Source organism: Sceloporus occidentalis, unplaced genomic scaffold (genome assembly GCF_023333645.1).
Source record: "Sceloporus occidentalis isolate IW3139 unplaced genomic scaffold, rSceOcc1.0.p SCAF_4, whole genome shotgun sequence".
In the NCBI taxonomy this organism is placed as follows: Eukaryota; Metazoa; Chordata; class Lepidosauria; order Squamata; family Phrynosomatidae; genus Sceloporus; species Sceloporus occidentalis.
In genome coordinates, this window is record NW_028316984.1 from 189,530,049 (window position 1) to 189,555,904 (window position 25,856).

At 41.0% G+C, this 25,856-nt stretch overlaps 1 protein-coding gene across 1 annotated transcript in view; it reads left to right on the plus strand.

Annotated features, from left to right (window-relative positions):
• Positions 1 to 25,856, plus strand: part of AHNAK2 (AHNAK nucleoprotein 2) — a 139,357-nt gene that overhangs the window by 80,588 nt on the left and 32,913 nt on the right. The window contains exons 2-3 of the mRNA XM_089523177.1: positions 22,813 to 22,880; positions 25,366 to 25,464. Of these exons, the coding sequence (XP_089379303.1) occupies positions 22,813 to 22,880; positions 25,366 to 25,464 (167 nt within the window). The remainder of the gene's footprint in view (positions 1 to 22,812; positions 22,881 to 25,365; positions 25,465 to 25,856) is intronic.

The following is a 25,856-nucleotide window of genomic DNA, read 5'->3' on the forward strand; positions in this document are numbered from 1 at the left end:
TTTAAAAAGGCCAGCGTGTAAAATGACCTCAAAGCCTAGAGACCTCCAGGGTCAAAATACTGACAAAACACAGACCTGATAAAAACCCTTGTCCCCAAGAGTATCACATGCCCTATAAATGTTTTGGGATAGAGCTTCATTTGGAAATAAAGGCTAGAGAGAGAATGGGACCGAAAACCTAAAGTCAACAAGTCACTGTTAGTTTTTCCGACAGATGAGACAATGCCTCTGGCACATCGTTTTGAAGAACAGAAGGCAAATCTTGTTTTAAAATAAAACCACAATAAAGCAAATCTCTTGTTTCAAAAGGCATTATCAAATGGGAAACAATTCCAGATGCAAAACTTGCTTGATCATGTTTTTGCAGATTTCACTCCATAGAATTAGATTTAGTCAATCTAGAAACAGCAAGGCAATGGCCAACAAGCACCAACATGCAGCTTCCCCACCTACTCTCATGCCTATTCAAGATATGTAAGCATGGCATGAAGACAAGAGTTGTTCTGTCACTCACAGATATACTACTTCTAAGTAAGGAAGTTCTATTGCCACTGCAACTCTAGGTTTCAGTCTCCCATAACCTGACAACCTCCTGGTAGGTTGGATTTCAACTCCCAACATGCAGAGCATCCTTGTGCTGGTTGGGGATAATGTGAGTTGCAAACCCAGGGATCATGGGAGAGGCTGTTGTACACCATTACCTAGGAATAACCCCCGACTCAATTCTATGTGCTGTACTTCTAAGTAAAAATACAGTAACCCACTACATTCCAGGATGGGATCTACTCTACCTTAAAGTATTTAAACTTTTTTATTCCAAAGCCATCTAAACTAGAAACCATAGCAACCTGGTTTGGTACTTAATTCTATAAAATAGTTATGTGCTGAGCGAAAAAATGCTTGCTTTTGCCAGCCTTCAAAACACTGGTAATAATCAGTTTCATCAGGGGTCACTGAGTTCTATTCATGTGAGAAAAAGAGACACATTTTTCTCTCAGTCTGCTCCACTCCGTACTATTAAGCTTCTGTCATAAATATTCCAGATGTCCCAGGTCTTTTTCATACTACCCGATTATAGCACTTTGATAGCCCTTTATCTGTCATGCCTACAGCCTATGTACTTTTATAATTTGGGGAGACACTAAAACTCTCTATCTGAGAATTCTAAACATCTCACAAAACTGCAAATCCCAGGATTCCATAGGCTGCAAACAGAGAGGTTAAAGTGGTATCAAAAAGCTATAATTGCATCGTGTGAACAGTGGTCTCACTAAGGGAGTTCCAGGAGTATGAACTGCACTAGGTGACACCGTTAGGGGGAAGTGAGCTCATATGATATTGTAATTTAGGCTTTGTGTAGGATATTGTAATTTAAAGGTTTAATTTGAATTTGACTGGTTGTTTATGTCACAACTATTGCCATTACATTCAGTGATATCTGGGAATTATGATTTCCGAGTAACATTATTACAAAAAAAAAAAAAATTACTGTGGGACCTCAGTATTCATGGGGGATCCGTTCTGGACACCCACCCACCCCCGACGGATACCAAAATCTGCAGAACCTCAACATCCATTGTCCCCAATGGCAGTGCATCTGTGTGCATGTGCCGCCACTGGGGACAACAGGAGTTTGCTGTCCACGGATGCTTAAATTGTGCATGGCAAGTCTGCAGACAGTGAGGCCTCACTGTATTAAGGATTCTGTATAATATAGTATGGGAGAAGGTCAATGTGAGGGTTGACACCATGAGTTCCCGCATCAAGTGGCACCAACTATTTTGATGCCACTGAATGTGAATGAGATACCAGCCAGTTTGTCCTCCTTACTTGTCTTGAACTAGTCCGTTTCACCTGCATAGAATGGAGAAGAGGTCCCATAGGAAAGATGCTACAGAGTGAGGGTGATGATCACAGTGTTGAAAGAATCTGAGATCTGTCACCTAGAAAATAGCATTCTATATGCCCATTTTGTTGGCTTTTGTGACACTGCCAGCCTATACATCAAATAGGTGATAATCTCAGGCCCTCCAGAAGTTGATGGACTACAGTGTGGCATAGTGGTTAGATTGCTGGACTGCAATTTGGACTGCAATTATTTCTACAATGTAGAAATACTGAAATTTGAAACCACTTTAAGTGCTGTAGTGCCATCCTATGGAATCCTGAGATCTGTATTTTTATAAGGTCTTTAGTCCTCTCTACCAAGGCATGCTGGTGCCTCAAAAAACTACAACCCCCTGCATTTTATATGATGGAGCCCTGGCAGTTAAAGTGGCGTCAAACTGCATTATTTCTACAGTGTATATATATATCCTTGGACAATCCAGGAGTCTAATTCACACTGGGTCATGAATCATAACAGGTGACCTTGGGCCAGTCACCTTTGCTCAATCTGACTTATTTTACAGGGCTGTTGGGAGCATAAAATGAGAGAAGAACCATGGACATTTCATCTAACTGCAGTATATAAATGTACAAAAAATAACCAAAAAATGTCTTTGTCAATGACAAATCTGAAGATGGAAGAAAGCAGGATGCTAAAAATCACAAAATCAAATCACAAAGTTGGGAAAGGGTTTGAGGGTGATCATTATTTCTGTTAGGTAACTATGGACTTGCAAAGTTATGAAATGTAGTGTGTGATGTAAGATTGCAACCATAGTTTCCAGACTTCCAGCTCTCATAGAAAGACTTCCAGCTCTCACAGAAATGCTTTCTGCCCCATCCCTTCATGCTGAGGATGCTAGGATGCTTTCCCTGTTTCCAAGACACACTTGCCCATTAGAGCACATCAGATTTTCCAAAGGGCCCAGAAGACATATTGTCTACCATTATAATCTGATTTCCTCTATTTTTGATGTCAAGACAGTGAGTGCTGTTTATTATGTACTAAAAATAGGACCTTTCACACAGAATACTGAAATAGCAGCAGACTTTAAAAAATGGGGAAAAAATGGAATAAGGAAGCATGTGCAGAAGCCACAGAGTGCTATTTGAAGAGCTTCTCCACATTTCACCATCAATCTCTTGGACTCTAGTTGCCATAATTCCTGAGCATTAGCCATGTTGGCTGGAGAGTCTGGGAGCTGAAGTGCCAAACACCTAGAGGACCAAAAGTGGTGCACCACTTTTCTAGGCAAACTCTGACAAAGTTATTTCTTTGAAATATAATCCCCAGAGTTCCTATGTTCTGTGGTGTCACCTGGTGCAATAACTCATGGTGCCAAATCCATTGAGCTCTTCCCATACCACACCATACGGAATCCTTAGTAATGTTCTTTTTACTGTTGTTGTGTGCCTTCAAGTAGTTTCCAATTTACAGCAGTCCTAAGGCAAATCTATCATGGGGTTTTCTTGGCCAATTTCTTCAGAGGGGGGTTGCCATTGCCATCCTCTGAGAGTGTGACTTGCCCAAAGTCACCCAGTGAATTTCTATGGCCAAACCAGGAATTGATCTCATAATCTGATTTGATTTGACTGAAAGGCACTGTGGACGGGGAGCCTCTTTGCTCCTATATTTGCTCCTATTTGCTCCTATTTTTGAATGTTTTCCACTCTCTCTCAGTATCCTTCATTTCAACGGCTGTAAAGATTTGACGCTCAAAAAGGTGTTTCCTTTCTCAGCCTCCTCATATTGTTTCCTTGGTTCCCATTTTTTTCAGTCCTCAGAGAGGCAAAGTTGGTCATAAACATGCTTTTGCCTGGTAGGTTCATGTGTGGTTCTCTATAGCAACAAACAAAAGCATGAGTCAGAAACTGGCACAGAGCTATAAACACATCTTTTTTCCTGACATTGCCCAGGGTTTGCTTAATTTCTGTGGTGCTCCGTTGCTATACAACTCAGCCACCTGAATTGGGTTGTACGTGCTTTTGAACTGCAAGGCAGATTCTTAAAAAGCAGATTTGTCCCTGATAAGAGTTTCTGACTTACTTCTTCACAGCTGTGTGACCCCTTTTCTCAAACGCACTACCGACAAATGAGGGAAAGCTAAGCCTCTTTCATTTTTTGTGTGTCATGGGATTGTTTTATGGGACCACTATCTGCTTCTGTGTCCTCATAGGGTAGACATGACATTTGTAAAGGTCTGACCCTTTGCCTATCCTGTCTTACTCAAAGTACTTGATGGAAACTGACTAAGTTGATCCAAGGGGTGGTGAATGTATCTTGAAGTTCATGCTTAGCTACTTAACTACATAGGAGAGGCACTAAGGAACAATTTTATCTTTTTTATCTTTTTAAATTAAATTTTATTCTTTTAATAAGTAATCTATTTTAATATTGTAAAATTTAATTTTAGTGTACCATTTTTTCTAAATTTTTTTAATTATACTGTTCTTTTTATATTGTGACCCGCTCAGGGTCCCAGTTCTGGGAAAAGAGCAGGATACAAACAACAACAACAACCCTCTTATTGAATTGTGAAGATACGCAATAGGACACTGACAAGCAAAGATCAAACTTGATCTCTCCCTGGAAGCCAAGATGACTAAATTGAGGTTGTCATACTATGGTTTCTCCTTAGTAAATAAGGCCTTGTAGCAGAAGTCAGTCTTGCAAGGTAAATGTGAGTCAGCTGTGTGATATGATGGCAAGAAAAGCTACTGTGATTTTAGACTGAACTGATAGACCCATAGCTTCCACATCAAGGCAAATCATACTTCTACTTTAGTGTGCATTTGACAGAACTGTATCTAGTTCTGGACACCACTCTGTCAGATAGAGATAAACTGGAACAGACTCAGAGGAATGTTAAGAAGAAGATCAGTGGTATGGAAAATAAGCAGTGTGGGAAAAGGCTGAAGGAACGAGAGCTGGTATTCAGTACTGCAGTTCCAGATTCGTAACATAGAACTATGGATCCATAACTGGTCTATATTCAGTAAGACTACATAGTGTTACTGGAAAGCTCCAGTACAGTGGGCCTCCACATTCACTGGGGTAAGAGGCACAGGACCCCCATGGAAATGAATAAATCAGCAAATAAAAAACCACAATATTGCGATTTGAGAGAACACCTTTCTAGGAATCTATAGATGTGACCCTACATCAGCCAACATCCAGTAGAAGTTGAATTGCACTGGAGGACCTACAAATGCCTAGAGAAATGTTTTCTCTAGGAATTGCTAAAAATATGCAGGGGTAGCTGTGTTGGCCATTTAGCAAATTCAAACAAAATCCCACCAAACAGTGATACCTTTACTGGCCAACTGAAATGCACAATATATTTGTTGCAAGCTTTTGAAGCAAAATTTACCCTCCTCAAACCATCTTAACTAAGGACAGAAACAACAAAATGCAAGCATCTTAATAACATCTCTAACTTTTTTTCTCCTGGTTGGTTTGTAGCATCTTGCCTGATGAAGAAGCCAGTGGAGCTTCAAAAGCTTGCAACACGTATATTGTGCATTTTGGTTGGCCAGTAAAGGTATCACCGTTTGGTGGATTTTTGTTTGGATCTAGGAATCTCTTGTTCCTCCAGTGTGACTTTATGGTCAACTTCTGGCAGAATCGCACTGGAGGCACTAGAGATCCCTAGAGATAACATATTCATCAAATCTATGAATAATCAAATCCACAAGAGTCAAAGCCACAATTGTGGAGGGCCAACTGTAAATGCTACTGCAGGTCACCTTAACAGCCAACAGCTAGATCTTGGCAAAGGAGGATGAAGTTTCCATGCCACTCCCACCAGCAAGCAAGCCTGTGACAATTAGAAGCAGCACCTCTGTCACAAGTCCTTGTCACAGCCTCAGTTGATGGCAGAAGAGGATGGGAACATCTTCCTCCTTCTGATAGGAAGATAAGTAGACCTCCTTTGTCTGATCCAGTGGCTACTCCAAATGTGGGCAGCAGAGATGTCGGACCAGGAAACGTTACTTGGATGTAACTAAGCAGATCTAGGCTTCCAGTGAACATATGTTAACATGGACAAAAGAAAACTGTGGGATATTATGCCATCACTCCTCAAGTGTTTGGCAAAAGCAACCTGCTGCTGCCTCTTCTACCTTGTCTTTCACCTTCATTAATCGTTTTTGTCATCTTGACCACACTCTGAAGTTGCTTGGCCACATGCATTCCAGTTTTCGTCTGTAAAATGTGGGAGAGCAGGGTTCAAATTCCTGTTCAGCTCTGGATGCCTACTGGGTGATTTTTGGCGAATGATACTCTTTTGGTGGCCAGCTTATCAGATAAAGTTAGGAAGTCCACCAGTGGCTCATCATGGAATAAATGTTTCTTGTTGTTGTGTGGCTTCACATCATTTCCAACTTATGGCAATCCTAAGGCTTTCTTGGTAAGAGTTTTTCAGAGGAGGTTTGCCGCTGCCTTCCCCTGAGGCTGATAGCATGTGGGTTTCATGGCTGAGATGGGACCTAGCTCCAGGATCATAGTTCAGCAGTCAAACCACTATGCCATAGATAGATAGATAGATAGATAGATAGATAGATAGATAGATAGACAGATAGACAGATAGATAGAGAAAGGGGATGCATTAACACTCTTTTTCTCACTGATGAGCTATGTCTTGTGATCCAAAATGTTCTTGTTTGTCACTTGAATAGAATTAGTTCATTCTCAACAAGAAAACTGCATGTTCTTTAGCATTTGTGCCACATAAAGAGTTGTTTTATATGCTATCACATGCTTTACCAAAGCCACCCTTGGTACAGCTCACTTAAAAAATATGCTCATGATAATGTCAACATTTTGTTATGCTCATTCTGTCAATATTTTTGGAAATCCCAGAAGCCAAAACTCCAAATCTAATCACACATTATACACGTGATTGCAAATTAAAATATGATTTCGAATTACAGTTACAATGATGTTATATAAATACACATCTACAATGATGTGATATAAATTCACATCTATATTTATATCCAGATGGATAGCTGAATAGTTAGGTAGATAGCTAATTAGATAGTCAGATGGATAGATAATCTTAGTGCATAGGAAAATTACTTTTTTAGGCAGTCACAACATTGGCGGAGGAATTCTGGGAGCTGTAGCTGAACAATGTAACTTTCAGCAAAAGTTACTTTTTGAAAAGTAGTTTGCAGTAAAGCATACGCTCCAACATTGTACGGATTAAAACTTGGATACTTATGGTCAAACAACATCAGAGGGTAGTCAAGAGGGGAAAGTCAATAGAGGAGTTGAAACTAGAGCAGATTACTTTTGCCTGAGCCTACTGGGAAGGGCAGGATTCCTTCCCTTTCCTTCCCCTCCCCTTCTCTCTCCTCCGCACCCTGCTGAGTTAACTGAGTGCAAACTGCTTTTGGACTTTTAACTCAGTTTGCAGCAACTGAAGTGAGCTGAGGGCAAAGTGGGAAAGTGGGAGGAGGAGAGAGAAACTGGGACATTTTAAAAGCAGCTGAAAAAGTGGGACAACAGAGGATTAATAGGGATTCTCCTTACCAAATCAGGACTGTTGGAGTGTATGATAAAGTAAGAACAGTAAAGAAACTTTCCAACATCACCTTTTGGACATAATGCATATTCCCTGGAGAATGTACAAACATTTGTTGATATTCATATTCCTCAAGGCTTGTTGAGGATGGTATATGTTGCCTTGAGAATGCACAAAACACTGTCAGGATATGCACATTCCCTAAAGCATGTTAGATGTTAGGCATATTGGCCAAAGAGTGTGCACAGTCAAGATTCCTCAACTTTCCCCAAGACTTGTTGTGGATTATGCACTGTTGTTGTTAACTGCCATCAAGTCAACTTGGACTTAATGGCAACTCTATGACTGAGAGACCTCCAGGTCCACCTATCAGAAACTACAGTACTGTGCTCAGGACTTGTAGACTCAGAGATTATGCATACTGTCCAGAAAATCTGAAAGCCAAGATATTTGAGCTAGACATACTGATGAGGGACTATGCATTAAAAAGCACATTTTGCTGCATTATGTTTCTTTGCCTATTGTGCCTTTAAATGAGAGTTTTTTCACACAAAGCGGAAAGTTCTTTCCATTTTAGAAACTACTTGTCCCATAGCTTAACCACTGTATATGAAAGACAGTAATCAGTTTTTTCTTTCTTAAGGACATCCACTCATTCCGGGGGGGGGGGGGGGCTGTTTGCAGCAACTTCTTGTATCTGCACTCTATACACACACACACACACACACACATATATTAAAGACCAGGATCAAAATTTGCTGAGGTAGCCCTATAGTTCGAAGGGCAAATGTTTTCTTTCTTTCTTTCTTTCTTTCTTTGTTGTACTGCCATTTCACTGATGCACTGCAGTTCCGGGCATTGGGGGGGGGGGGGTGTGGAGGGAAGAGACAGAGACTTTTTTGTTCCACTGTGTATCAGAATTAAGATGAAACCCATTCAAAAGTGGGAATGAAATGTTGTAGCTGGTGCTGGGAACTACCAGAAAATAGTCTAGGGAAAGATGTTTGGAGATACACACACACACACACCTGAGATTACAACAATTTATACCAGACGCTCCTAACAGATATGACCCAACTAGAGTTGCTTAAGAAGAGGTCAGGGTCACTTTTAGCAGGAGTTGTCTGTTAGTAACACTATCATGCCATCCATCTGTCCTGATTTACTAGGGATAGTCCTGATTAATCCTCTGGTGTGCTTTTAAAATGCCCCAGTCTCTTTTTCTTCCCCCTACTTTCCCCTTTTATCCTCTGCTTGCTTCAATTGCTGCAAACGGTGGCTGCATCTACACTGCAGAATTAATGAGGTTTGACGCTGCTTTAACTGTCATGGGTTCATCCTACTGAATCCTGGTATTTGCAGTTTGTAGTGGCACCAGAGCTCTCTGCAGAGAAGGCTAAATATCTCACTTAACTACAGATCCCAGAATGCCATAGCATTGAGCCATGGTAGTTAAAGTGGTGTACAAAGTACAAAAACAGTCTGCAGTCTATTAACTCAATGGGGGAGAGAAAAAGAAGGTAACGAATCTTGCCCAACCCTGTATAGTCAGGCAAAAGCAAACTTCTGCAGCACCTCTTGGCTTCTGTGATCTTCTTTGTTAATAACCTTCCGCCCCCGGCCACATACATCCCAGTTTTCATCTGTGAAACATTTGAGAATATGCACTATTTGCTCTTAAGTAGTTGAAAGCTGCATTTCATAAGTCCTGAGTAATTACAGTGAGCCTCTATCTACCAGCAGTTTTTCTCCAGATTTTCTCCAGTTTGTTATGTTTTGGCAGCTCCTTTTGCTTGTGCTCCCCTTTAAACTAAGCACTGATTCTTCTGACTGTATAAATCCAGCCTTCAATAAGCCCCTTAAATATCTTGTGTACAAGCAGCGTTGTTCAATGTCTCCTTCTTACTGCCACAGGAGTGTCGGATTTTTGCAAGTGATGGTGCCATTTATGGGGATTTTTTAAAAAATGTAGGCATTAGGCCATGCTTTGTTTAGAAACATCACCCATAAAACAAATTGCTTCATTTTGACTTCTGATCTCTGCACCGTATATAAAGAATGGTCTCTAGCCTAATTTCTCTGATTATATGAGGCTTCTCCCTTTCAGCTCAGCCATCAATATATAATGGGCCTAGTTTAGATAAAAGGCTCCTGTTTTCAAGTGGGATGGAGGGAAAGATCAAAGTTGTATGATGATGGAGAAAAGGATGAAGTCTTGTAGAGAAACAAAGCATAAGGTGGGGGGTAATAAGAAAGGTTGGATTGAGGAAAAGCTAAATTCAACCTGAGAGATTCTTACCCTCCAATTATCCCAACTGTCCGGTACAGTCCTGATTAATCCTCTATCATATTACTTTTCCAGCTGGATTTAAAATGTCATTTCTCTCTCTTCCTCCCACTTTACCTCTTGATCCTGTGGCCCAGTACAGACAGGCAAAATGTGGTGTGGCAACGGCAGTACTAGGGTTAGGGAGCACACACCATGCAGATGCTCCCTAACCCTAGTACATATTCCGTACATCAAAATGGCAGTGCCCTGTACACATGGAATTGAATTTGTTAATAATGTTTGCTACCTTGACCTCACTCTGATGTTGCTTTGCTGCAAATGTCCCAGTTTTCATCTGTGAAATATTTGAGGGTATGTAGCCGTTTTGAATCTAACATCTGCAGTGGAATAATGGGAATTAATGGTGTCTGATAAAGTGGACTTAAGTCTATGAAAGCTTATGCTATCAACTCCCAGGGTACATCTACACTGTAGAAATAAAGCTGTTCAACACCACTTTAAGTGCTGTAACTCCATCCTTGAGATTTGTAGCTTTACAGGGTTTTTAGCTAAAGAGTGCTGGTGTCTCACAAAACTACAAATCCCAGGATTCTGTAGGATGGAGCCATGACAGTTAAAGTGGTGTCAAACTATATTATTTCTACAGTGCAGATACACCCCCTAGTTAGTTTTAAAGATGCTACAAGAATGCTTTGTGAGAATTAAAGGTCAGTTTTAGCACTTGTCTTATCATCAAAACAGCTAACCTTTCATTTTGTTTAAAAATACTGTGAAAGGAGACATTCCACAAGTATAATTTTTTCCCATCTGTCTTTCAGTGGGAGGAACACACCTCTTGGATCTCCTCTTGGAACTTGGATCAGAATCTAAATGTGGCGGGATGGGCAGTAAAGCAGGAATTGTTTATAGGCCCAATTACAGAAGTCAAGCGATATATTCAGTGCACAGCCCATTGAATAACCACAGCTAGAGCTTGGAAAGTTGCTTTTTTATATATATATATAAAAAAGACACACATATGACAAAGACATTATCACCATACATATAAGACTATTTTTGAGACATACCATATTCTAAAAAACATCCTAAATTAAAAATTCTTCCCTTCCTTTACTGAGGCTATTCTATAGTAAGTTTTAAACTTAAATTTTGACTTTCTTATTTTCTTTTCTCTTACACTATTTTCTCATAATATTGTTATCAATTTCTTCTTCTTTAATTTCTGTATGACTCATATTATCTCCAAGTCCTAGTCTTTTTATCATTCCACATGGAACATTCATATTCTATAACATATGTATATCTAGAGATAATGGTGTTAATTATCAAAACCTGAAAAAAGATGCCAGCTATGTTCCACCCGGTGCAGCTCGCGAATTCATGGATACCATGGCGGCCATGGGCCTGTCCCAGCTGATTTTGGGTCCTACGCATTGTGCGGGTAATACTCTCGATTTGATCTTTTGTTCTGATGCGGAAAATCCGTGGGCGGAAATAACTAATATTTCCCCCCTGCCATGGACGGATCATTTCCTGGTTGAGGCGAAAATCAAGGTCTCTACCCAGATCCCTCCCGGGGGCGGTGGACCTATTAGGATGGTCCACCCTCGAAGGCTAATGGAACCCAAAAGGTTCCAGGAAGCCCTAGAGGGATACATGGTTGGAAGTGACGGCGATTCTGTTGATGCCCTGACTGGTATCTGGAATACCGGTCTCTTGAGGGCTATACACAGTATCGCTCCCAAGCGCCCTCTCAGACCCGCTTCCAAACGTAAGCCCTGGTATACGGAAGATCTCCGGGCAAGGAAGCGGGAGCTGCGACGGCTAGAGTACCGTTGGCGGAAACACCTTCGCTTAGACGACAAGACTCTCCTAGCCCAACTGTTAGAGGACTATGGAGAGGCGATACGAGCAGCAAAGAATTCGTTCTATGGTGCTCGTATCGCGTCCGCAGAGTCGCGTCCAGCAGAGTTGTTCAGGGTAGTCAGGGAGCTAACTCAGCTCCCTCCTGCCCTGAACCAGATCCTTGAACCTTCTAAGGCCTGCTGTGACCAATTTAACAACTTCTTCGCGGATAAAACTTCTCAGATAAGCGAAGGTCTTAACGCCGACATTCAGGCAGAACCTAGGGTAGAGGCATCCAGGGCCTCCGTGGACTTTATTAAACTGGATCGGTTTGAGTTGGTAAGTAGCGATGATGTGGACAAGATCCTCGGAAGTGTTCGGAAGACAACCTGCTCTCTCGATCCCTGTCCCTCGTGGCTAGCAGCCCAGGGGGGACCGGCTGTGACTTTATTGTTACGCCGGATTATTAATACATCTTTGAGGGAAGGGCAATTTCCATCTGATCTTAAATTGGCCATCGTAAAACCTTTATTAAAAAAGCCCTCCCTCGACCCCCTGGTACATAATAATTATCGGCCAGTTTCACTGCTGCCATTTTTGGGGAAGGTGATCGAGAGGGCGGTTGCACTCCAGCTTCAGGCGGTCTTGGATGATACGGATTATCTGGACCCATTTCAAACTGGCTTTCGGGCGGGTTACGGGGTTGAGACGGCCATGGTCGCCTTGGTCGATGATCTCCGTCTGGGCATCGACAGGGGAAGCGTGTCCCTGCTGGTGCTCTTGGACATCTCAGCGGCTTTTGATACCATAGACCATGGTATCCTTCTGGGGCGTCTAGCAGAGGTAGGAATCGGTGGCACTGAGCTCCAGTGGTTCCGCTCCTATCTCTCTGGAAGGTCCCAGATGGTGCAGCTGGGAGACGTGTGCTCCGATGAGAGGGCCCTTAAAACTGGGGTCACTCAAGGAGACATTCTGTCTCCCATGCTATTTAACATTTACATGAAACCGCTGGGAGAGATCATCCGGAGACATGGGGCGCGGGGTTATCAGTACGCTGATGACACCCAAGTAATCTTCTCTATGTCTCCGACTGATGCAGTGACTGAGGATGGCGTCTCTCCTCTCGTGGCCTGTCTGGAGTCAGTAATGGGCTGGATGAGGAAAAACCGACTCAAGCTGAATCCAGAGAAAACGGAGGTACTCGTGATAGGTTCCCCTGGTCCAGGAATGGCGGTGGTTCCACCTGTCCTGAACGGGGTTACGCTCCCTGTGAAGGACTCCGTTCGCAGTCTGGGGGTGCTTCTTGACTCGTCCCTTCGCCTGACTACTCAGGTGAATGCGACGGTCAAGAGCACCTGTCATCAGCTTCGGCTTATTCGCCAGCTGCGCCCATACCTGGCCCAGAGGGACCTCGAAACTGTGGTACACGCCCTGGTAACCTCGAGACTGGATTTCTGCAATGTACTCTACATGGGGCAACCCTTATACCAAACCCGGAAGCTACAAATGGTGCAGAACATGGCAGCCAGGCTGGTCACTGGTACTTCCAGGGCCAGCCATATAACACCGGTGCTAAAAGATCTCCATTGGCTGCCCATTCGCTTCCGGGCACAATACAAGGTGTTGGTGATGACCTATAAAGCCCTAAATGGCTTGGGCCCAGGATACCTGAAGGACCGCCTCTCCCCATACATTCCGCCCCGCACCCTCAGAACATCTGGGCAGCAATTACTTAGGGGTCCCGGGGCGAGGTTTGTCTCCACTACTAGGAGGACATTTTCCATCGCCGCCCCGGCCCTTTGGAACACGCTGCCCATAGAGCTCCGCTCAGCTACCTCCCTGGCCCAATTTAGACGGGATCTAAAGACCTTCCTGTTTGGGATTGCATTCCCTGATTAAAGTCCTTTAGGCCTCCTTCCTCCGCACTGGCAAAGGGATCGGCTAACCCGGGGCTTTTTTGTCTTTGTTTTTATGGAATTGTTGCACGGTTTTACTGTTTATTGTATTGTTTTTAACCTGTTGTAAACCGCCCTGATCTGTTGGAAGGGCGGTATATAAATAAAAATTTTATTATTTATTATTATTATAGTAATATTAATCTTTAAAGGCAATTACACTTTCCTCTCCTTTTTCTTTATGTAGATATTTTATTACCAAAGACCAGTCTTTATTAAATTTCTCCGTATTGCCTTCTCTCAAAAATATTGTCAGTTTATCCATTTGCATTATTTCATAGATTTTATTGATCCATTCTTCTTTGGAAGGTTCTTCCTTACTTTTCCACCTTTTTGCAAAAATTATTTGTGCGGCAGAGGTTAAGTAGAATATAATTTTCCCAGCTTTATCCTCTAATTCTTTCTTTGTCATACTCAATAGATATAGAGTTAGTTCAAAGTCTATTTTATTGTCTATAATTTTCTGTAGTTCTTTATGTATCATTGTCCAAAATAATTTTGCTTTCTGGCATTCCCACCACATATGTATCATTGTGCCCCGTTTTTTTTACAGTTCCAACATGTATCATTGGTCTTTTTATACATTCTTGCTATTTTTTCCGGGGTGAGATACCACCTATATTGGATTTTATAATATGTTTCTTTTATATCGTAACTTAGGTTGTATTTAATTCTTTTATTCCAATTTCTTTCCCATTCTTCTAATAATATTGGTTTTCCGAAGTCCTGTGCCCATTTTATCATATATTGTTTAATTGGTTCTTTTTCTGTCTCAAAATTTTGTATAAATCTATATAATTTCGATGTTCTTTGTTGTGTCCCCTAAAACATCAATTTTTCTAATTCTGTCTCTTCTGTTTCGATTTTTTCTGTCTTTTCAGTTGCTTTTTGAATGGTTGTTACTCAGTGCCGTGTTTGGAAATTACTCCTTTGCCATTGTTCCTTGCAATGCTAGAAATCTTTGTTCCATTGCATTGCTTTTCCATTAGTTACTACCGCTTTCTCAAGGAAAAAAAAAATCTTAGGATTGATATGGTATAAAACCTGGGGGGAAAAAACCCTGCCAGAATACCCTTAATAGATAATTTCCAAAAGTAATTAGACACCGTTACTCATTATACTAATAGTTATTTTGTTTTCCCTCATCATAAAATCCAATAATGTTCCACTTTTATTACTCAAAGAAGCTAAGTAGCCACTTTTCTGAGTAATGAAAGTGGAACACTCTTGGATAATTAAGTATTACTATAGATAACTACATTCCTTCCAAGCCCTAATCCAAATGCTGATGAAGTTATTAAGTCATATCAGTTCCTTCACGGGACAAAGCCAGTAATTCTTGCATGTTTTCTGGTTAATAATGGGGAGAAAATAATGGGCAGATGATAATACAGAGAGGGTGGCAGGAAGAAGAGATGCAGACCAAATTTACATTAAGAGAGACAGTGGCGTTTCCTGCCATATTTCAGCTTCTAACTGGTTACCTATAATTAGATGGTAATTACACAGTAGGAAAATTTAAGTGTAAACCTTTCAAACCCATGTAGTCTTTTACTTTTGGCATAGCCAAAGGATGACTGATGCAACATGGTTCGATTCCCATTAAATTACAGCTGGTGCAACTTTGAAATTCTCTACTCAAAGGTAAGTCCCCTTGAATTCAGCGGAACGTACTCTCAAATGCATATGTATAAGAATTGCAAACATAGCTATTTTATCTGGATATGTGCAATTCCCCTGTACGTAACCATTCTTGAACCTTGGAGAAGTGAACAATGCAATGTTGTGATGCTGTCTCAGTTTATCACATTTGGAAAGTTTGCAACTATCCGTGCAGGAGGAAGAAGATAAATGAAAAAAGCTGAGAATGTCTCACACTGCTTTCCCTCATTTATCTAGACCTGCTTTTGTGTTTAAATAATACAGTGCTCTAATCAGCTCATATTGAGATTTTAGCTATGGTGATTTAGCACAAGTAGGATCAGATGCTCAAGAAAACCACAAAAAAAAAAAAAAAACCCTGAGGACTGTAGTTTCAGAAAACAAGTCCACTGGGACTTGTTTTGGGAACTGGAAGTCTAGGAGCTATCAAAATATTGTGCTTTGTACTATTTTAATGCAGCATTAGGTAACTGCTTCCATTTGTAACTGAATCTGAAGATCAGGAGCTCTGTGGGGGAAATGGAAGAGATATTGAAATAAACTGATGTTGATGTCATCAAGCAAGATAATTATTTTTGTATTGTTTAGACCATAGAGACAGCACATTTAGCAGATGGATGGACAAAGGTTGCTTGAGCCAAATGATGCACTTAGGGGAAATAAAGCAATTAAGTATATCCTTTGCTTTTTTATTGCTATTAAATTTGGCAAAGGAGGGAATCTCAATGAAAAAATAGAAGTGTAAAATACTGCACAGGTATGATTTTGATTAGAAAATGTTCATTTTTGCATTATCGATAGGCATTTATCTGTGCCAAAGAGAGGGGGGGAGAGAGAGAGAATGCAGCCTGGCTCAAACAAGGGAGGCTTGCTGACAATGGAAGTTGGCTTCCAGTTAGTGATAGATGAGGATGCAGTTTCACAGCAGAACGTGTGCTTTTATGTAGATGGCAACATTCGCCTGGACCCACTGAACTCAGGGGGTGCATTTTTTAAACTAGGTGAGGATGTGCTGCTCCAAGTCCAGGTCCAGCACACAATAAGGGTTGGGCCAAATTCTTACTATTGACAATTGTAGCATTACACTTTAAGTCACTGCATAATATGGGCCAAAATCCCATGTGCTGTAGTTCCCATATACAGAAGCAGTTGGACATTTTCGTCTGATGCAGGATATCTGCATTCAGTTCAAGTGTGCCACAGTGGAGTTGTACATGTGGTGACTTTGTGCATGCAGATGCAAATGCGCAAGTATAATAATTTGGGCATTGGGATGTCCCATCAGTTGTCTAGCACTGCCATTCTACACAAGTGCTGCTAGTTTCAGGAATACATAGCTCCATAAAGGTTTGATCTCTATTGAAGAAATAATACAGTTTGACTCCACTTTAACTACCAAGGCTCCAGTGGCATCATTAGGGTTTGTGTCACCCGTTGCAGTAACTCATGGTGTCACCCCTGGTGCACATTGATCTCCTTCCATCCCACTCCATATAGAATTCTTAGTAATGTTTTTTGTACTAATGTTAACACATTAATTGTAATTCTTGTATATTACTGAATGTAAGGGTGATAGTTGTGACATAAACAACTAGCAAAATTAAAATTATACCTTTAAATTACAATATCATGCACTCAGCCTAAATACATTTAGATATATGTATATGTATATGTTATACACGGTTGAAGGCAAGTCTCCATCCTGTGAAATTCTGGGATTTGTTTAGAGAAGGTCGACTCAGGCTTGCATCCTTCCAAGGTCACTAAAATGAGTACCCAGACTGTTGGGGGCAAATTAGCTTACTTGCTAATTAGCTTACTTGCTGTTCACCGCTATGATCTTTGGAATAGCGGTATATAAATAAAACAAATTAAATATCTCACAAATCTACAGATCCCAGAATTTCATAGCATTGAGCCATGACAAATTAAAGCAATGTCATACTACAGTGTTTCTGCAGTGCAAACTAGACCAAAGAGAGGTTTGTGAAATGCATTCCCTGATGTAGGATCTCAGTCTGGGTCTTAGATGTAGTAGCTCCACCTGTTTTAGGAGAATCAGCCTCTCTTCTTTAGAGCCTAAGGACAATGGTTTCAATCCAAGGATGTTTCAGACACAGGAGGTGGAAACTGACAAATTAGTCATAAGCAGAAAAGAAAACGGACCTGCTCTACTTATTCTCTGTATCCCCTTGCCTTTCTCTGTTCCCTGCTCCTTTGATCTAGTATTTGATGGATGTGCTCTAACCACTAGGAAGGGGGTATAATATCATGGTGCTGACCAGTTTCTGTGCTGGAAGTAAAAATCAGTCTCAGTTATTTATCTGGAAAAATGTCTTCTCGTCTTTCAACCAAACAAGGCCTTCACAAAGTCTTACAGGATCCATGAAAATAATCATAATGGAGAAAAAACAAAATAAAAAGAGTACTGTAGTAAAAATAATTACCAAAAATTAAAAAGGCTAAAACAGCTGTTAAAAAGCAGTTCAGTGGCCAATGCTAATAGATCAGAAGATGCTGGAAAGTAAAAACCACCCAGAAAATATCAGCCAGCAGTGAAATCCCAACATAAAATTAAACAGGTACCATATTTTCCGGCGTATAAGACGACCCCCAACTTTTCCAGTTAAAATATAGAGTCTGGGATATACTTGCTGTATAAGACTACCCCTCTTCCAACGCACATCAAATAAAAATTTTAAAACATGAGATTTTATTTCAATATGGTAATTTTAATTCAAAGGTTTATGACATGCAGATATTTAGCAGGAAAACGTATTGTATACAAAGCCTGCTTGGATTGGTCAGCTCTCCTTGCCTGCCCAGCCCTCCTTGTCTCCAAGACTATCAGAGCGGTATTGCAAACATGGCTTTTTTTCCATACCGGACGCCTGCAGTTTGCTCCGCCCTTCAGTTACATATGCGGCGTCTGCAGATTCTCCAGTCTGGCTCAGAGGTTTCAGCACCTATAAGATGACACCCGGCATATAAGACGACCCCCGACTTTTGAGAAGATTTTCCTGGGTTAAAAAGTAGTCTTATATGCCAGAAAATACAGTACTATTGACCAAGATAAACTTGAGTGAAGTGTCTCCTAGTGCATCCCCAGAATGGTGTCTTCTCACCATTTAGGATTGCAACTCCTGGACTTCTGAAGCATTGACCATGCGGCCTTAGGCTCATAGAAGTCCAAAAAGTCTGGAGAATACCAGGTTGGGGGAAGCCTTCCTCCTCCAAAAGATAAAGGAGATAACAACAGGTGAACCTATCTAGGGATGAAGCTCCTTCCACACTTAAGGTGCACATCAATTTGGTCTCTTTTCTTTCTCGTATACCAATCAATGGGAATAATTCAATTCCAAGAGAAAACATGCATTGAGATTATTTAGGGATCCATAGAAATGCAAAGAAATAATCTCAAGAGCATTTATTGAGACAACTTCAACAATTCCTTAAGATGAGGTCTACCATAATCATCAACTCAATACAGTTTATATAGGGAGAGAAACTACATACAGCGTTCCAGACTCTTGAATGTTAAAATTGCTAGGGGAAAAAAGGAGTGGAGTTCAAAACATTACGATAAATACAACCCACTACACTGATAAGTGGAGAACCAGCATAGCTTGGGGATATGAATGTTGGACTATGGCTCTGGAGGCTAGAGTTCCATTCCTAGATTGGCCATGTGAACCCACTGGGTGACGTTGGGCAAGTCATACTCTCTCAGCCTCAGGGGAAGGCAATAGCAAACCTCTTCTGAACAAATATTGCAAAAGAAAAAGAAAAACAATATGGTCACCTTAGGGTCATCATGAATTGGAAATGACTTGAAGGCACAGAGCAACAACAAAAATACTGATAGTGAGCCTTGTTGTTTTTTCCTGCTGAGTTTCTTTGTGAGTCTCATAAGGAATGTAAACTTCACCATGTTTCATTTCCCTCAATATAAGCGGTGTTTCCTCCATCAACTGCGCTATTCTGTGGCCTGAAAAATTACTAGATCTAACTTAGCAATAGCAGCTCACTTCACAAGTTACTAAGAACAAGCTTCTGAAAAAACAGATGTATGGGCACAAATCCCAGCTTAAGCAGAACTTCCTTATTTACCTAAGTAAAAGAACTGGATGGCGAGACTTTGCCTCTGGTCCTTTTTCATGCTGCCAGAGTTTCCAAAGGTTTCCTTCCCTCTTTCATAAATCCTGGACAATAGATGCTTTGTCTCAACCCACTTTTCACAAACATGATGGCATTCATCTCTGCAACTATTTCCAGTGGCCACTGGACCACTTTCAAAACAAGGGAATAACTTTGAAAGAATACCGTAGGAGGGACACAGATGGGAAGAACATTTTAACATCATAAGACTGTGAAACAATCTCACACATAAAGACATTTTTTCATGCGATATGTGGTTGGCTGTTTGGTCTCAGTAGTCAGTATCTCAGGCATCTGCTGTGGCTAAGTCCCACATCCTACCAAAAAGCCCACTGGCTCATAGCTCTACTTCTGGATCCAAGATGACAATAAACATTTGCCAGTGGCAGTTCTATCTTTGTATATGTGGAGTATATGTCCTGATTTGACAGGGACAGTCCCTGTTAGTCCTCTGTCATCCCAACTTTTCAACTGTTTTTAAAATATCCCAGTTTCTTGACTTTGTTTTTGACTTCCATATAGAAATCTGTACACATTTTCCATATACCATATATTCCATGTACACAGTGTTCTCTTGGTAAGATTTGTTCAAAGGGCATTTGCCTTTGCCTTCCTCTGAGGATGAAAGAGTGTGACTTGCCCAAGGTCACCCAGTGGGTTTCCATCCAAGCAAAGAATCTAACCCTGGTGTCCAGAGTCCTAGTCCAACCCTCAAACCACTACCCCACGCTAGCTTACAAAGTCATACACTGGCCAGGATTCTGGATGATGATGATAATAATAATAATAATAATAATACATCTCCAAAGTTCTTTACTGTCCCCAACAGGATTTTCACTGACTCTTACCCAAAGAGCACAGGGCTGTGTTCTGATCAGATATTTTTCTGGACTGTGTATGTATTTTAAAAATTCACATTTTCCTTTTTATTTTTGAAAATTTGTTGTTGTCTTCAATAAACATGAAATAAAGTAGAGGGAATAATTCAACCAAGATTAAGCACCTATAATTCTCAGATTTTTAGTGGCAAGTGCTTAACTCTCTCATTAAATGCAATCACAGTTCAAAGCGTTGCTCCTTTTCTGGCCCTTGTGGTGTTGGAAGAAGGTTTGAGAGTATATGAACAATGTCCGTCAAATTTCAGAGAACAAAAGGATGTCTGAATAAGACCAGCCAGGAGGGAACTCTTCAGTGACCTTCATAATCTCTCATCCATCCTAATGATTAGTAAAACTAGAACAAATTGTGCAAAATAAGCAGAAACATGCTATTTTTCATGTGAGGTGAAATTCAGGTCACAAGCATCATCTTTTTTTTAATGCAAAATGTTGGTTATATTGGCACAATGTCAGTGATGTTGATTATAGTGAAGTAGGTCAGAAAGAGCAGATTAAATTTCTTCTATAGGACCTGGAGGATATCTCGACCTGTTCCAAAAATTTTGGTGAGAAAACATCAAATTGGAATTGAGTACAAAATGTAACATTTGAATTATTTCTTTTTTTTCCCCTCAAAATCCCTCAATTTGGAAAATGCACGCACCCCAACCATTCTTCATGAAAGGCCATAATTCATTATCCACAATTTTTTACCTTGCTGTTGTATGCCTCCAAATTATTTCTTACTTATAACAACCCTGTAGCAAACCTCTTGGGGGTTTTCTTGGCAAGATCTGTTCAGTGGAGATTTGCCTTTGCCTTCTTCTAAGGCTGAAAGTGTGTGCCTTGCCCAGGTCTCCCAGTACATTTCCATGGCAAAGTGGAGATTTTAACCCTAGTCTCAAGAGTTGTGATCCAGTGTTCAAACCAGTGTAGCATGCCCTAAATCTTGTTGTTACCCCAAAGCAAATAAATAAATCGAAGTAAGTAATCAACTGGATTTACCAATGTGTTAACTCATCCTTCAACAATGATTCACTAAGTCTACTCTAGTTCAGTGCAACCAACAGGATTCCAGCCACAACATCCATGGGTTGGCACCTTGTTGGTGACATGTCTCCTGGTGGTGCCACTGTCTGGATTTTTTTTAAAAAAAATTCAGAAGTACATATTTACTACCTACTTCTGCAATATTTGATATGAGCATTCAACAACAGCCAAAGGGGTTGTGTGTGTAGCTCCATCACTGCTGCAAACAAGCACATTCAGCCTGCTCTTGAATACTGGGGGACGCAGGAGAAACTTTATGCTGTGGACTGGGGCTGTTCCTTTTTCCACAGGTGCCCCAGAGCAGTTGAAATGCAACTAGGCACACCATTGCTCCACTCATTCACTAGGAGGGTTGCCACATCTCAGGGCCTGTCCTGGGCCATCTCAAAGTAGAATCTCAAACCTCAGCATACATGTCTTCAAGTCACCTATCAATTTATGGCAACCCAACAAATTTCATAGGGTTTCTTAGGCAAGGAATATTTAGAGCTGGTTTTGCCACTTCCTGACAAGGGTACAGATTCTCCAGTTTTAGGGGACTAAGCTGCAGGCAAGAGGAAAGAGCTGTCTGCAAATCTCCAGCTCAGCTACAAAAGCAGCAGCTTGGTATAATTTGCAAGTCTTAATTCCTTTGGAGTTTGCAGCTTGCAAAGACTGTCCATGAATTTACCTAGCTAGCTTCCTTCTTCCCTGGATGCATCTACACTGTAGAAATAATGCAATTAAACACCACTGTAAGTGCTGTACTCCATCCTATTGAATCCTGGGGTTTGTCATTATAACAAAATCTTTAGCTTTCTCTGCCCATGAGTGCTGGTGCCTCCCCAAATTACAAATCCCAGGATTATGTAGGATGAAGCCATCGTAATTAAAGTGGTGTCAAACTGCATTATTTCTACAGTGTAGATGCCCCCGTTGCCAGTTATTTTGACATCATGGATCACCTTCCATTCTGCTCTGCTTCCACCTTCCAGCTAGGAACAAGTTGCTTCTTCCTTGTTCTGACTCCCTAGGTAAGTGAGAAGGCATAATCCCCTCTAAGACATCTGTCTTAATTTCCAAAGAGGAAGACATATTTGCTCTACAGAATTAATGCAGTTTCACACTACTTTAATTGTCATGGCTCCATTCTGTGGGATCCTGGGATTTGTGGTTTGTTCTGGGACCAGAGTTCTCTGACAGAGAAAACTAAAAGTCTCACAGAAGTACAAATCCCAGAGTTTCATAGCAGTGAGCCACAGCAGTTAAAGTGTTATCAAACTGCATTAATTCTGCAGTGTAGATGCAGTCAATGTGTGTGTTTGAAGGGCAAGTCATAAGCAATTGTGGTTGAAAGTTAATGACATCACCAGCGGCCATCCTGAACATTGGTACAATCCTGAACTAGCAACCTTAGTGACCAGAGTTACAGAGTTGTGCCTGCAAGCTCCTCAACTGTCATTGCTCACCTAGGTTAAGATGCAAGAGAAAGTAAACAGCTTCCCTGTGAGGTTTATCATGTGTTTTCCATGATATAATGGATGGGACAATTGTTTGATTGGTTTCTTTGTATATTCCAGCTTCTGGGAGACAGCTGAGACCAGAAGACACTGAGGCAGATGGGGAGGCCGACGCAGAAGATGATTCTGTAAGTGACATTCAGTGCTTTTAAACCTTCCATTATTTGAAATTCAGAGGCCCCTAAGCTTTGTGTTTCAGGAACGGAAACTGAACCTGAACTTGAATAATAAACCTAATGGAACCATTTTCTCCTCTAAACTGGAACAGAAAAGATCTGCAGTGGTTTTGGGAAGCCTCCGCTGAAGCTCCCCCAGATGTCCAAAATAAACAATGCTGTATCCTCCTTTTCCAGGACACATCCTACATTTCAACCTTCTGTCCAGGAGGAATTTCAAAATGACCTCCATTCTGAACAGGACTAAAAAGCATGCATTTATATTTATGTGAGAGCTTTTAGCTTTTATTTTGTAATGGCCTACATCTTTCTTGAATGTCCAACATTTTGTGGTGCCTTGTCTTCTCTCTCAGTTATGACATCTGGTCACCCTGCTTGCTAGTCAACGCTCTGAGCACGCATATTGTACATGTTACAAATTCATGTTTCAGACCTACATGCAAGAAGCATACTGTTGGAGCATTGAACTCTGCCAGAGTATATACACTATCATTGGGAATGTGGGGATGCATGGAGACAATTCCCTTGTCTCCATTTCTCCTTATCTCCTCAGGGTGCAAAAGCAGCCTAGGGGCTTCTGGGATCAGCAGCATTTGTCTGGTGTAACACTCTGTGTAGTTACGTTCTCGCTGCTCTTGAGTATCCAGCAGAAAGTAAGTAGCTTTACAATGGAGATGGGCTCTGCTCCTCAGTGTAAGCCCATCTCTACAATAAGGTTGCTCTTTCTTTTTGAGGTGTTCAAGAGTAATCAGAACCAGCGTGACCAGATGTCCTCCTTTTCCAGGACAACCTTCTATCAAGGAAAAATTCCAAAATGTCCTCCATTTAGAGCATCACTAAGATTAGCTCCATGTTTGCTGTTCCCCTCCCCACAAGAAATCCATTTATTTGGCAGCCTGTTCTTGCTGCAAATAGGAGGGTAGGATAGATCCTTCTAAAATTCTTTCTTCCTAGGAGGAGCAGCAGACAAGACTTGCACCCAGAGCTTAGGGTGCATTTTCTTCTTGGAAAGGAAATGTACAGCAAATGTGTTAGGCAATGGGCTGCTTGAGGGACACGATGCAAATGTTGAAAGAGGTTTTCCCCCCTTAATTCCAGCACAATTGACAAGGAAAGGAAATGATTTAAATGTAGATTCAGTCAAGGATTTGTTGCTAGTAAAGCACAATTTTAAGCATTTGTCTTGCTCAGAGTTCTATAAGTATATTGCAAGCCAACAAGGCATTTTAACAAAGTTCATCATAAAAATACATCTGAGTACATATTAAAGTTCAGTAAATGTAATATAGCTGCAAATAAACCATACAAAAACAAATTATATTTACATTAGTGTTTTTAGCTTTTATTTGCCTTTTTTATTTTAGCTTTTATTTCAAGAAAAATATAGATTTTTCTTGAATGTACTACATTTTGTCCCCCTTTGTGGCTAGGCCATCTGGTCACCCTTGAAATCCAAGAATTAAAGACAGAGTATATTCATCTGGGAAAGTCAAAGGGTGGGAATGTCAGCCTTGCAATTTCATCATTCCTATTCATAATATATACAGTATCTAGAGGTGTGTTCTTCCTAGGATAACCAGTGTAGCGTAGTGGTTTCAGCATTAGGGTATGGCTCTGGAAATCGGGATTCAAATCCTTGTTCAGCTGTAAAAACCCACCAGGTGACTTTGAGCAAGCCACATTTTCTCAACCTCAGAGGAAAGCAAAGGCAAACCCCCCTCTGAACAAATCTTGACAAGAAATAAAGATGAGTTCATCTTAGAGTCATCATGTCAGAAATGACTTGAAGGTATGCAATAAGTGGGAGATATAGAGGCAAAACAGATGGTCAAAAAGATCCGGCTTCCCAGAAGATTGGGGGCATGGCGTTCAGACAGCATCATGCTCCCAGTCCGCTGGGAAGCAGCATGGCTGACCACATGTGCGATGGATCCACAGCATTTCTGTGGTGCACAAAAGGGAGCAGTTTTTTCATCGGGAAAAGGCTGGGTTGGGGGCATGGTATGTGGTTGCTACGGCCCCAACCCAGCGAGCAAAGGGGGAGCGGCAAGCCGCTTCTTACCCGTTGTCTGTGTTGCCCCATAGTTATGGAGACATAGCTCCATGATCCACATACATCTTCCGATTCAGACTCTCAGTCAACTCCCTCTGAACTCCATATCATAGGCTTTTTAACTTTTCATGGTAGAAAGGTGTTGAAATAAAGTCAATATATTCCCCTATTATTATTATTATTATTATTATTATTAAGCTTTATTTATATAGGAGAAAGGAATGGTTGTGGGGAAGGGGATCAGATCCAGCAGTTCTTCTCTCCCTCTCAGGCCTGGACCAAGACAGATGGACTGCAGGGAAGCTGCAGCTCCTCCAGCCAGTAGTAATTAATAGTAATAGAAGGCACCTGTTAGCTAATTGAAATTTTATTCCATTTTTGCAGGTCAATGATGAAGTGACAACTGAAAATATACGACCAAGACCACAAGGATCTTCTCCAGTTTACGAATACTGCATAGAAGACGAATATTTTAACAAAAAGGCAAGACTTGAAGCAAAGCGATTTGGTTTTGTATTATTCTGTTCATCTCATTACTGAGGGCTTGTCTACACAATTAAAATATTCCTCATTTGAATCAAATAAATTCAGCCACACATGATTTGGAGAAATTCGGGCATTTTTACAGGGGATGAAAAACTCCATAAACACTGCTGAAAAAGAATATGTGGTTTTTACCGGAGTATCCACAAGTATCTGTGAGGATGTGCATTATCAAACATGTGGCCATCTATCTGCTTTGCATGGATTCACGTGGCTGCATATTTTCAGTGGGGGGGGGGGGCAAACAGATGCAGATTTGTGCAAGAAAGTTAAGACAATTAAGTGTCAATGGGAATGTGTGAAAATCCACAGCAATTCACATAATACACTTA